This window comes from Leptopilina boulardi, unplaced genomic scaffold (genome assembly GCF_019393585.1).
Source record: "Leptopilina boulardi isolate dan_hultmark-lab unplaced genomic scaffold, ZJU_Lbou_2.1 LbouV2_352, whole genome shotgun sequence".
Classification (NCBI taxonomy): Eukaryota; Metazoa; Arthropoda; class Insecta; order Hymenoptera; family Figitidae; genus Leptopilina; species Leptopilina boulardi.
Window position 1 is genome coordinate 51260 of NW_026137921.1, and position 13713 is coordinate 64972.

At 23.2% G+C, this 13713-nt stretch overlaps 1 protein-coding gene across 1 annotated transcript; it reads left to right on the plus strand.

Annotated features, from left to right (window-relative positions):
• Positions 1-4433: 4433 nt before the first annotated feature.
• LOC127286346 (QRFP-like peptide receptor) lies at positions 4434-12364 on the plus strand. The gene is made up of 4 exons (XM_051312743.1): positions 4434-4893; positions 7432-7599; positions 8013-8215; positions 11880-12364. The coding sequence occupies exons 1-4, from the start codon at positions 4517-4519 to the stop codon at positions 12320-12322; spliced, it is 1191 nt and encodes a 396-aa protein (XP_051168700.1). The 5' UTR covers positions 4434-4516; the 3' UTR covers positions 12323-12364.
• Positions 12365-13713: the final 1349 nt, after the last annotated feature.

Below are 13713 nucleotides of genomic sequence, written 5' to 3' on the forward strand. Positions count from 1 at the left end.
AAAATATCTGAAAAAAATTCGTTTAATTTTGAGTCGATTCAATTCGGCCATGATTGATATAAATTGATTAAATTTTTTGCATCAAAAAATGAGACCGTTTCGAGTATAATTTCTAAAAATGATACACAAAACGATCTCTTTTTGATATAACTTATGTGCATCAAAACGTTGCAAAGATTTGATGCAATTTTTGGTCTCAATTTGATACTTTTAGGAAAACTGTGTTAACATTTAATACCTCGAAAACAAAAAAAATCGGCATTCTGAAAATTTATATACAGATCGGATAAAAACCTCAGCTTTCGTTTGCAATTATTTATTTTAAAAAAAACGCACCGATTTTAGTGAAAATAGCAAATTTATGTTTAATTATAGAAAATCAAGGTCAAAATTCAAAAATTTTAAAAAACGAAATTTACCATTGGAAAGAGCATGAAAAAACCTTCAAAAAACATACTTGCCAAAATTTTTTTTATTGCATTTATAGATAGAAAAAATTCAAATAGTAGGCGGTGTCAGAGAAAATTGATAAAATTGACCCCCCTCTATCTTCCCCAAAAATTTCAAAAAAGTTAAAAATTTCTTTTGGGATATTTTACTATCAGGTAGGACCAAGAAGACTAGAACAAGGAGAGTGAACTAAGCTCAAATTGTACAGTGTATAGGGGGAGTAGATATTGGCACTGCTGTAGGCTGTCCAACGAAATTTGATAGATGACCGTGAGACGAATTTTAGTATCTGCGCATACATAAATATATACAGATATGTTCAATTCTAACCTAAAAACCTTTAATATTTTCGATTTACATACTAAATAAAATTAAATCACAGATAATTATAAACAATCTTATTATATTCGAAATAAAACATTTATTCCCTTTTCTGCAGTGAAAACATATTTATATTTTAATAAATTAAAAAAACTAACCTCATTTTTTGGAAAAGAAAACATCTGTTTCTTATTGTTATTTTCACTATTTTCACTTGCACATAAAGAACTGCTCCTGCAGTTCTTAACACAACAAATTCGCCCCGTTGTTCACTTTAAAAAATTTACACTATTAATTAAAAATTTCTCACTTTGATTAAAAATACTGAATATAAAAACACCGCAAAAACAAAACACAGGAAAACAAATCAACGATATAAAAATATGCATGTGTTAGTATGCGCAGATACTGAAATTCGTCTCACGGTCATGTATCAAAATTTCGTTGGACAGCCTACTGTTAGGCACACTATCTCTTCCATCCCCACCACTGTACTTTGCTCTCCTTGTTCTAGTCTTCTTGGGTAGGACAACAATTTCCCCAAGTTTCACTTTTTTTCGAGAAATCAATTTTTTAACTCAGGACATTACACGTAAAATGCCTCATATTCATAATATAAATTTGCAGAATTAATTATTTTTTAAGAAAATGGAAAATTTTTTTTTTGCTTTTTTTCAATTTCAAAAATAAGAATATAAATATTTTTATATATGTTAGTAGTTCTTTCAAAATTTCGATTTATTGATAGATTCGACATGTTCGCCTACAAAGTCATGCGATTTTCTCTATATAAAGAAATTATTAGAATTTATTTTTATAAAATCCTTTTTTTCGTCAAAAATTTATTTTTCTTTTGAAAAAGAATTTAACATTTAAAAAAACATTTAACACTTCTTCTCATTTTATTTGTTTTTTTTATATGTTCGATTTTCAAAATTTTTGCTAAGTTTGCTAAATTTTCATAAAGACTATAAATAATTTTGTAAATTTTGTTTCACTTTTTTTTAAGACAAATGATAATAAAAATGAGTATTTGAAATACAAGTAGAGGCTAGACTTTTTTCTACTTAAAAATAACATTAATAATAATAATATTCGTTCCAAATTCTATAAGACTTATAGTTTTGTACTTTAACATTAATTTTAATCAATACACGCGTATTATATTAAACGTATATAATAATAATTATAGAATTTAATTTCAAAAAGACAAATTACATATATAGAAACATTATAGTTTAAAAATTACGGGAAAAAAATTTATTTTACTAGAACAAAATAATTTGAACAAAATTATTAGTATTCATTTCAAAAGTGATTAATTGGCAAAATTAATAATTATAAATTGTTATTATAGTTATATAAGATTTTGTTGAAAAAGTAAAAATTAGAAAAAAAAATGTTATATTAATTCAAAATTATTAAAAATAAAAAAAGTGAGTTGTAGTTAATAGAAAAAAAGTTATTAATGAAATTAATGTTAACTAATTAAAAAATTTGTTAATTATTATTTTTAAAAATGTACAATCAATTAAAAAAGTAAAATAATTAAAAAAAACATTCTTTATCTAAACTTTGTTAATTAATGTACTACGAAAATATATAAAAATTATAAATTAAATGTATACATGGAAAAAGAATCTTTATCTAGAACAACGATAACTTTCGTTGGAACAGAGATATATTTTTCTCTAGAATAGAGAAAACTTTTGCTGTTTTAGTGAAATATATCACTGTTCGAGGTGAAGATTTTTTTTGCGTTTAATTATTTAAAAATTTATCAGTTAAAAATTGTTAAATGAAAAACGTTATTAGGTAGATAAAATTTTATCAATCAAAATTTGATTGGTTCAAACTAAATTTTCTCAGTATAGAATCAATCGAATTTTTATGATGAAATATATCAAGAAAAATTTTTTTTTCATTAAACTGAGCTGTTTTCTGACTGTATTAATTATAACATAAGAACGACATTTAATTAAGTTTCAACAAAACAAATATTTATTTACCTTCTTCAAAATACAAGAAAACTTTCAGTATCAATCCTCCACAATTATATTATTATTATTAATTATTTTTATTATTATTATTATTATTATTATTAATTATTATTACTATTATTAATTATTATTATTCTCATTATAATTAGAATTATATAAATATATCTTTGCTCGATTGGACTACATTGTACATATACATAAAAAAAAAATGTGTAATTGTGTGTGCATGTGTGTATGTGAAAATAAATCTGTGAATTTGAAAATCACATTTGTAATTTTGTGAAACAAGCATTAAACTATAGATTATTCTTCTCTCTTGAGTTAAAAGCAGAAACAAACAAATCTTTGTAAATACAGATTGCTTATAAATTCAGTAGTTAAAGACTGTATTGGCCAGACAGTTGAAAATAAACCGTATTTTAATGAGACAATACAATCGTCTAATTAAAAAAAAATCGCTATTTCTAAATGTACACTTCATTTTGTTATTATAAATGTCAAACTAAATTGAAATTGCAAATTTTTAATAAAAATGAATTTATTTAAATACAATTCTTTTTTTTATAAATAATTATTCAATTTTTTTTTCTTTTAAAATGTTTTATTTGTGCGTAAAGAAATATATTTAAATCTAAGATAATTTTTAAATAAAAAATAAATAAAAAATATCAGTATTAATACGATTAATTAATCAAATTATCATTTATTATTAAACAAATTATTATTTAATTAACATCAATAATAGTCCAATTAATTAAATTTTTATTATAATAATAAATATTTCAACAATTTTATTAAATATAATTATTTTTTACACGAATATTAATTTTTTGAATTAACATTTGTCAGAATTTCTTTTTTAAAGAATTTTTAATTCACAAAATTTTTAGGCACCCAATTTTCATTTGCTAGAATTTTTAAAACGCTGAATATTCATTTGTCCGAAATTGCAAATCGCCGAAAAAACAATCGACAGAAAGATTTAGGCGCGATTTTTAAAATCTGCCAATCACGATTTTTTTTTGACAATTTTTGATTGGTGGATTTTAAAATCGCGCCGAAATCTTTCTGTCGATTGTTTTTTCGGCCATTTACAATTTCGGACAAATAAAAATTCGTCGTTTTAAAAATTCTGAAGCATAAAAATTCGATACATAAGAATTCTGTTAAGTAAAAAATTTGTTTAAAAAGTAATTCTGTCAAATGTTAAATCGAAAAATAAAAATTCGTCTAAAAAATAATTATATCTAATAAAATTCTTTAAAATTTTAACTAATGATTTTTATGGATCGCCCACTTATTATTTTATAATTATTGCTGCAATTTTTAAAAATAACTTTTGCAAATGTCCATTTAATAAAAAATCTATTTTAAATCATTTCATTCTTTGACCTTCCATATATAATTATATATAATTGTGTGTATGCACATGCACCATCTGTCATTGTTTTACAAGCATTATTTGTCGACAGATTGCGTTATCTATAATGTAGAAAATAAAATTAAAAAAAATTAATATTTAGGTATAAAAGAAAATTTTAGATTCTAATCATTTCAGTAGTGTTTTTGAACTCAAATATTAAATACAAAATTATATATAATTACACATTAAACATTATTGAAAAAAAAATTAAATAACATTTATAAGTTAATAATAACAATAATAATAATGCTCTTCAATATTAATTTATCTCAATAAAATTATATTAAAAATTTTTATCATTAAAAAAAAAAATTTGTTTTAAATGTTGAAAAAAATATATGGAGTTTTTGAATCGTCATTAATTTGTTTTGAAAATGAAAGTAAAATTATTTTTCAATTAATAATTTGGCCAATAGTAATTATTGGAGTGTTGGCAAATTTAGGAGTTTTATGGAGAATTTTTATTACCTCAAATGGAAAAAAATCATTTCTAAAACCATTTTATCGTTCGGCATTATTATCATACGCTTTCTCAGATATTTTACTACTTTCATGCTCTTCGGCAAATACTCTCAGTTTTTTACAAACTGGTAAACGTCTATGGATGCTTCCTGATTGGTCCTGTTCGTTAATACCATTTATTCAAACTGTTGCTGTTCTTGTTGGCTCATTAACACTCGCCGGCATTGCAATTGATCGGTAATATTTTTATTATTTTATTATTATTATTATTATTATTATTATTGTCAATTTTTATTAATAATAACAATTATTATAATATTTCATTTTAACTATAAGATTAAAATGTTTATTTTTAAATAGGAGCCAAAAGTTTTGAACGCTCAAATGAACAAAATTTATTTTGCAACTTCTTTAAGTACGAATTTTATTACAAAACTAGCAAAATTAAACGCGCGCAAAATTGAGTATTTAATTGTTTGTTATAAAGAAATTAAAGATTAATATTATCAATAATAATTTAATTTATTAGAATATTATTACATATTAAATGATAATAATGAAAATTATATATTTTCAGGCCTTGGATTATACGACTTTTTCCGACTTTTTTTTCAAAAATACGACTTTTATCGACTTATTTTAATAAAATGCGACATTTTTTTTACATTTGAAAAAAAATGTAAATAAAATAAATTTTTTTTACTATAAAATGTAGATCTTCTTCAGATCTTCTTCAATTCAATTATTTAACAAATTTTCAACTAAATTGATTCTTCACTAAATTAATTAATAATTTTAATGAAATACATCACAAATTCAATTATATCAAAATTATTTTTCAATTAAAATTTTTATGAAATTTAACAATTATTTATAATTAAAAAAAAATATCACAATAAAATTGAATTATTTTTTAAAAATTTCAATTCAAAATAAACTAAAATTCAATTATTACAAGAAATTTTAATTCAAAATCAATTAAAATTCAATAATTATCCATAATTTTCAATTTAAAATTTAATTATTTACAAAATTTTCAATCAAAAATGAACTTAAATTAAATTATTATCCAAAATTTCAATTAAAATTCAATTATTTCCCAAAATTTTCAATTCAAAATGAACTGAAATTCAATTATTTTCCAAATTTAAAATCAAATAAAATTTAATTATTCTCAAAAATTTGAATTCAAAATTAATTGAATTTTCCATAATTTGAATTTAAAAGCATCTAAAATTTATTTATTTCTAAAATTTTCCATCGAAAAATTTTTTTTTTAAATTTAATAATTTCAATTATAACTCTAAGGAAATTCAATTATTTTTAACTATTTTAATAATATTCTTTGAAAATTCAACTATGTGAAACCATTTTTCAATTAAAAATGATTTTCAAATTATTGTATTTTGTCCGCATTTTCTAATAAATTTTTAGTGAAATCATCTAAAATTTTAATTACAGAACACTTAAAGTTTCAATTAATTTCAAAAATCTCAATTTTAAATCTTTAAAAATTCAATTAAATTTAAAAAATGTTTTACAAAAATTATTTGATAAATTATTTTTAGTTCTGTAAAATTTAATAATTATTTGAAAATTAACAATATCTTTTGAAATTTAGTTATTTCTTAAAATTTCAACTTTAACCCTTCGAAAAGGATTATTATTAAAAAAAAATTTTTTTATTTAAAAATCTGTAAAATATTTTTGTTAAAATAAAAAAAAAAACAAATCCACTTTTTTTGGAATATAAATCGACTAAAACGACTTTGTTCAACCTTAACAATCTGAATAATCTTGGTTCTTTTGCAAAGGCGGCTGAGTCTAGTTTTTTTTGTTAGTTTGTTAAAAGAATTCACTAATCACATTAAATTAAAAACTGTTGTTTATTTCATTAAAAATTACATAAAATAAATATTAAACTTTGAAGCAGATTTCATTGAAAATAATTCGTATAAATTTCGCGTCTGTTTTGTTGTTGTGCTCGTCAGGAACTGACTCTCTGCTTTCGTCTTTTCATTACCAAAAACATATTATAGAAATTTCCCTTTCCATTCGTTGTACAATTTTCATTCTTTCACACATTCGCTACGCGACAGACTTTTTGTGTCTTTAAGTTGATTCGAGGCCTGTGTTTTTATAATTAATATTTAATAGGTATTCGTTGGCCCCTGGTACCTTAAAAATTAACTTTTAAAAATAAATTTTTTTCAAATTACTATCTTGTACGAAATTTCCTGGCGCATCTTTTTTCTTTTCATAAATTTTTTGTATTTGTATACAATTTTTGAATCAATATACAACTTTAAAAAAAATTTCGTTGGTAAACGTTGTGTACTTCAGCTTCGTGAATTGAATTTTCAAATTTGAAATTTTAAAGAAACTTATTCCGAAATTTGGAAACACAATTATACAACTTTGGCAAAAATGAGAAAAAGAATTGTCAAAATTTGACACGTTATAAGATTACTATTCAAAAAAAACACGTGAAATCAGAAAAGGCCAACTTCAAGTTAGGACAGAAGGACAGACCAAGCATTTTATTATTATATAATATTGTTTTAAATATCTTAACGAGAAAAATTTTAATTTAATATTTATTTAATTTACTATTTAATTTTACATTGACATTTTATAGTTTTTAATAATTTATAGATTGAAAAAAATATTTTGTTCATTTGAACGTTCAAAACTTTTGGCTCATTCCAAAATTATATTATTAAATTTAGAATATTGTTTTTTTTGGTGTAAGTAATTATTTAATTTTTTTTAAAGATATGCAGCAATGAAACCAAAGCATTCAACAATTAAAGGAGAAAAATGGACTTCTGCAATTCTTTTTATTTTTGCTATTTGGTTAATCGCTATTGGAGCTTCCTATCCAATTTTACAAATTTATGAAATTGCAACTGTGATTGTTGTTAATGATGACAGTTATTACACGTAAATATAATAATGATTATTTCCATATTTTTTATGTTTATTGTTCCTTTTTTAAATTTAATATTTTTTAATATAATAAATAATAATAATAAGAATATTTATTACTTAATAATAATTTTCCTCTTATTTTCATGTTTTTTTTCATATGCTTATATAAAATATAAATTAAAGAAAATTAATAATATCTTAAAAAAATGAAAAGAAAATTGTAATTTTCAATTTTTTTTTTTTTACAAAATTGAATTTTCTTTTTATCATGAGGCTTAATATTATATTTTCTGTATTAAGTATTTATTAGCAATTTTCTACCTTATCTAATTGCGTGAGAATCTTTTAAATTGTCCTAAAACAATAAATCATTGTTCTTTTTTTTCCTTAAAAAAAAAAATAATAAAAAAAATGAATAAAAACAGAGGGAAATTATGCGTGACATTTAATATCAATAAGGCAGCATATGCATACACTTGGCTCTTCGTTACAATATTTCTTCCCCTGGCTACAGTTTTTGTACTTGTGCACGTACTTCTTGCTCTAAATATTTCTCAACGAAAAGGACTCATGGGAAAATCTCATATTTCTACTAATCGAGAGACTCGGTCAAATACTCTTTCTATAGGTAATAATCGTATTTTAATTTAATATTAATATAATAAAAATAATAATAAAAATAATAATAAAAATAATAATAATAATAAAATAATGATATTGGTAAGAATTTCTGAAATATAAACCAAAAGTTTTGAACGTTCAAATGAACAAAATTTTTTTTGTAACTTCTTTAAATATGAATTTTATTACAAAATATTGTTTTAAATATCTAAAAATAAATTATTAATTTAATATTAGTTTAATTTACTGTTTTATTTTACATTGACATTATAATTTTTAATAATTTACAGATTGGAAAAAAAAATTTTGTTCATTTGAACGTTCAAAACTTTTGGCTCATTCTGAAATGTGCTACTTAAACCTGAAAAAATTTATTTTTTGTTGAAATGTTATTTTTCTTATAGTATTTTATATGCATAATCGGGCCTAAAAGGATTTTGTAAAAAAAAATTTGTTGTTATTGTTGTTATTTTGTTGTTATTAACAATTTAATATTTTTGACCCATTTTTTAAAAAAATTAATTTCAAAGAAATTAATTGATCGATTTTAGTGATCTAAACGGCATTCTTCTTGTCTTGAACCATAGTTTTATTGATATTTTTTTGGTGCAAAAATATTGATTTTTATTGCAAAAAAAAAATTGTTTATTTATAAACAAATAGTAAAAAAAACATGAAAACAATCGAATTTCAAAATGAAAAAAATAGATGTCCAGGAAGTTAGCACCGCAAATTATTTTTTTTGAAAAAAAAAATTGTGCTGAATTGTGCTAGGTTTGTGCTATATTGTGCCGCAAAAATTTTTTTTTAATTATTATTTTTTCTAAAAAAAATTGTGATTAGTTGTGCTAGCGGAGCACAGTAAAAGAAAGTCTTCATAAACTTTGGCCTAAAATAATGTTTTCCATGGAAGATCATGATTTATCTAATTAAAAATGTTATTGATTAACAAAAATGTTTAAAAATGAGAATTATAAGAAATAAAATGTTGTGCTGACTTGTGCTAACCGAACACAGTAAATAAATCTTGATAAACTTTTCCCTAAAATAATGTTTTCCATGGAAAATCATGATTTTTCTAATTAAAAATTTTTTTGATTAACAAAAATGTTTAAAAAGTAGAATTATAAAAAATAAAATGTTGTGCTGACTTGTGCTAACCGAGCACAGTAAAAAAGTCTGTAAAAACTTTTCCCTAAATTTCATATTTTCCATAGAAAATTATGATTTTTTAAATTTTTGAATTTTTTTTAACAAAAGTTTTTCAAAAATGAGAATTTTGAAAACATCAAGGGATGTGCCAACTGAGCTTAACAAATGTCCTGAAAAATTATTTTTTCAAAATTAAAATTTCGAAAATGATTTAACATTTATGATTTTTTGCTCTTAGTTTTTTCAAAGAAGAGAAATTTCAAAAATGGAAACTTGTGCTGAGTTGTGCTACTCGAGCTTAACAAAATTCTATAAAAATTATTTTTTAAAAATTAAATTTTTCGAAAATGATTATACATTTATGATTGCAATTAGTTTTTTGACGCTAATTTTTTAAAAAAAGAAATTCGAAAAATGTAATTTTGTTCTGAGTTGAGCTACTGGAAATGAACAACAACTGTTGTTCACAACTGAGCACAACTTTGGGTTATTTAAAATTCTCATTTTTGAAATTTTTGAATTCCAAAAAGTGTGATTTTTCATGGAAAATGTAGATTTCAGGAAAAACATTATTAAGACTTTTTACTGTGCTCGGTTAGCACAACTAAACACAACTTTTTTTTTAAATTTCATGAAAAAAAATTTTTACTTTTAATTTTTTTTTCTAAAGTTAAAAATTTTTTTTTGAAAAGTTTGTTGCTGCACAATGTTGAGCTATGTTAGTGGAATTCAGCACAAGTGAGCACTTTTCAATTTTTAAAGATTGCAGTTTTGGGCCTTATAAAAGTTTTTTGAGTTTTTTAGAAAAAATAAAAACTAAAAAAAAATTTTTTTGCTGCACAATGTAGCACAAATCTAGAACAATTTTCTAAAAGCATTTTAAAATTTTCTAAAAGTATTTTCAAGTCGTGGAAAATATTGTAAAAAGCGAAATTTCCATATATATAAGAAATACTAATCTTTAATAAACTTTTATAAACTTTATACAGGATTTAATAAAATTTTGTATCATTTAATATAATAAATCAAATACGTTCTACTAAATATAATAAATTTCATAAAAGTTTATTAAAGATTAGTATTTCTTATATGGAAGTTTCGCTTTTTACAATATTTTTCACGACTTGAAAATACCTTTTACAAAATTTAAAAATATTTTTATATAAAATTTGGTATTTATTTTCTTTCCGTGTAATCGGCGATGACTTTAATCGAAATATTATAATATCCACATAATAAATATGTTTATTAATGTAAATATTCCCACTCGATTTTTGAAAAATAAATTCATATATGACACGGGGAAAAATTATATAATCAGGTTAAATATCCCCGCATTAAGGCCAGGTCCAAGTGAGGCAGCGCCATCTACATTGAAACTAAAATTTTGGAAAATTTTCAACAGCCTTTTCTTGAAAACAAGAAAGTAAAATGCTTTTTCCTTTATGGATAATTGATTATTAGCAAGATTTACACCAGCTAAAACTTTTTTTGAGTTAAAATAATAAAAAAAATTTCATGTCAATAAATTAAATATGAGCACTTTTTTCACAAAAACTGTAACAGTACTTTCTCAGAAATTACAATCAAAAATGCAATTTCCATTTGGAAAATTAATAAACGCTAAAAAATACACGACCTAAGAATTACCAATCACGAAAATAACAAAAAAAAAAGTTTTTTAACATAACATATTTTACTCATTATGACAGCCGTTTGGCAGGTTATGTATGTCACCAGACGTTTCGCGGTTTTGCCGAAAGGAGGAGATTGGCGCTGTTGCTAACCACCTGAAATACATAATCTACCAAAGGGCTGTCACAATCAGTAAAACAGTGTCCATATGTTAAATATGTAATAAAATTTTTTTTTTGTTATTTTCGTGATTGGTAAATCTTAGGTCGTGTATTTTTTAGCGTTTATTAATTTTCCAAATGGAAATTGCATTTTTGATTGTAATTTCTGAGAAAGTACTGTTACAGTTTTTGTGAAAAAAGTGCTCATATTTAATTTATCGACATGAAATTTTTTTCATTATTTTAACTCAAAAAAAGTTTTAGCTGGTGTATATCTTGCCAATAATCAATTACCCATAAAGGAAAAAGCATTTTACCTTCTTGTTTTCAAGAAAAGGCTGTTGAAAATTTTCTAAAATTTTAGTATCAATGTAGATGGCGCTGCCTCACTTGGACCTGGCCTTAAGAAACAATCTCCCTAAAACTGAGAGCGAGAATCGGCACAAAATAAACAACTCATTGATGATGATATAGAGAGCAACAATGTCGACATCTAAGTGGGAGGTCTTTTCTCAAATTTCATTGAAAATTCTCCATGTTAAACGATGTATATATAATCAAGTTTGCGTTTACAAAAACAAATTGGCAGTTCAAAGTCAATTACAAATTTTGTTTAAAATGTCCAGTTGAATATAACTGCGTGATTCTCAAACTTCCTATTCACATATATACGCCACTTTCCTAAATTCTTTGTTCTCAACTAAAATTTTGTTCTATTTTTAGTATCAAACAGTGGAAACTCATCCAGACATCAGATTAACAATAATAAAAAGTCTTCTCAATGGCCAACGCATATTAAACGTAAAAAGAGAACCCTCAATATTATTTTGATTCTGATTATAGTATTTGCAGTTTGTAGATTGCCACTTTGGATTTTTCTTCTTGTTAAATTACACGTGAGACTCGAGGGAAACTTTTGGTGGTATTTGCAAACTGTATTTTCAACTTTATCCCTTCTCAATGCAACTGTCGATCCTTTTCTCTATGCTTTTTTGAATGAAACTTTATCACTTGTGTCAACAATTTGCTCATGGAAAAAAGGAAATTTTGAAGTCACGTCAATTAACAATAATACAAATGGAAATGAAAGGGAAAATGTAACTGAAAAAGACGCTATTAAAATTATTCCTCGAGGTCCTTATTTACAACAGGATAGAAATAATTGATTCGATTTTTACAATAAATTAAGAAATAATATATCCCAACTAAAAAAGGAAAAAAAATATTGAGAATAAAATATATGAATATTTTTTTTTAATTACTTTTTTAAAATGTAGGAATAAAATGTATGATACATTTAAAAAAAAGTAATTTAAAAAAAATATTCAGAAAATAGTTATTAATAAAAAAAATTGCAAAATTAATTTTACACCCAGTTATTCTTTCAAAATAAGAATATTTTTCTCCAAAGTAGACGGTTTTATTATAATATTATTTTAACAAAAAAAATATTAAAAGCAGAATTAAAAATTATTTCGTTTTTCAATATAGAAATAGTTTATGTGTGCAATGATTAACTTAAAAAAAAATTCATGTTAAGAATGTTAATTATAAATAATAAAAATTTTGTAATTTCAGTTAAGATGAATAAAATTTACATAAATATATACCTATTATATATATCTAATGAAAATTTAATCCCCTCGTTATCTTATTATACCAAATATGCAATAATATATGTGTAAAATTTACCCAAATAAAGAAAACAAATCTATTTTTAGAACCAAATAGTAATATATTATTATTCATATTTTATTGAAAATTTATATATAATTCTACTGTTTCCGGATGCTGAGGTACACTCAAATGAAGTACCGAAAAAATTTCAAAAAATTAAATTCGCGAGATATTTGTTAGGGAATACCGCCAAAGTAATTAGAAGAAAGTTCTGAACAAAAAATGTATGGCACACTTTTTGATTGGTCCAGCGGATGCTGAGCTACACTAGAAAACAAATTTGGAAAAAATTTAGAAAAATTAAATTTGCGAGATAATCGTTCCGGAATACCGCCAATAAAATAGGGAACAAGTTTCGAACAAAAAATGTATAGCGCACTTTTAGATTGGTCCAGCGGATGCTGAGCTACACTTAAATAAATTAATGAAAAATTTTCGAAAAATTAAATTTTCGAGATAATCGCTCCGGAATACCACCAATAAAATAAGGAAAAAGTTTTGAACAAGAAATGTATGGCGTACTTTTTGATTGGTCCAGCGGATGCTGAGCTACACTTAAAATAATTTTCGAAAAATTAAATTCGCGAGATATTTGTTAGGGAATACAGCCAAAGTAATTAGAAGAAAGTTCTGAACAAAAAATGTATGGCGCACTTTTTGATTGGTCCAGCGGATGCTGAGCTACACTAGAAAACAAATTGGGAAAAAATTTAGAAAAATTAAATTTTCGAGCTATTCGCTCTGGAATACCACCAATAAAATAAGGAAAAAGTTTTGAACAAGAAATGTATGGCGTATTTTTTGATTGGTCCAGCGGATCCTGAGCTACGCTTAAAATAATTTTGGAAGAATTTTCGAAAAATAAAATTCGCGAGATATT

Bases quoted from the DNA above. Each gene is read 5' to 3' on its own strand.
- LOC127286346 (XM_051312743.1), top strand. From the start codon at position 4,517: ATGTTGAAAAAAATATATGGAGTTTTTGAATCGTCATTAATTTGTTTT. The intron at 4,894-7,431 runs GTAATATTTTTA...TTTTTTTTAAAG, and splicing joins GCCGGCATTGCAATTGATCG to ATATGCAGCAATGAAACCAA. The intron at 8,216-11,879 runs GTAATAATCGTA...TTCTATTTTTAG, and splicing joins GTCAAATACTCTTTCTATAG to TATCAAACAGTGGAAACTCA.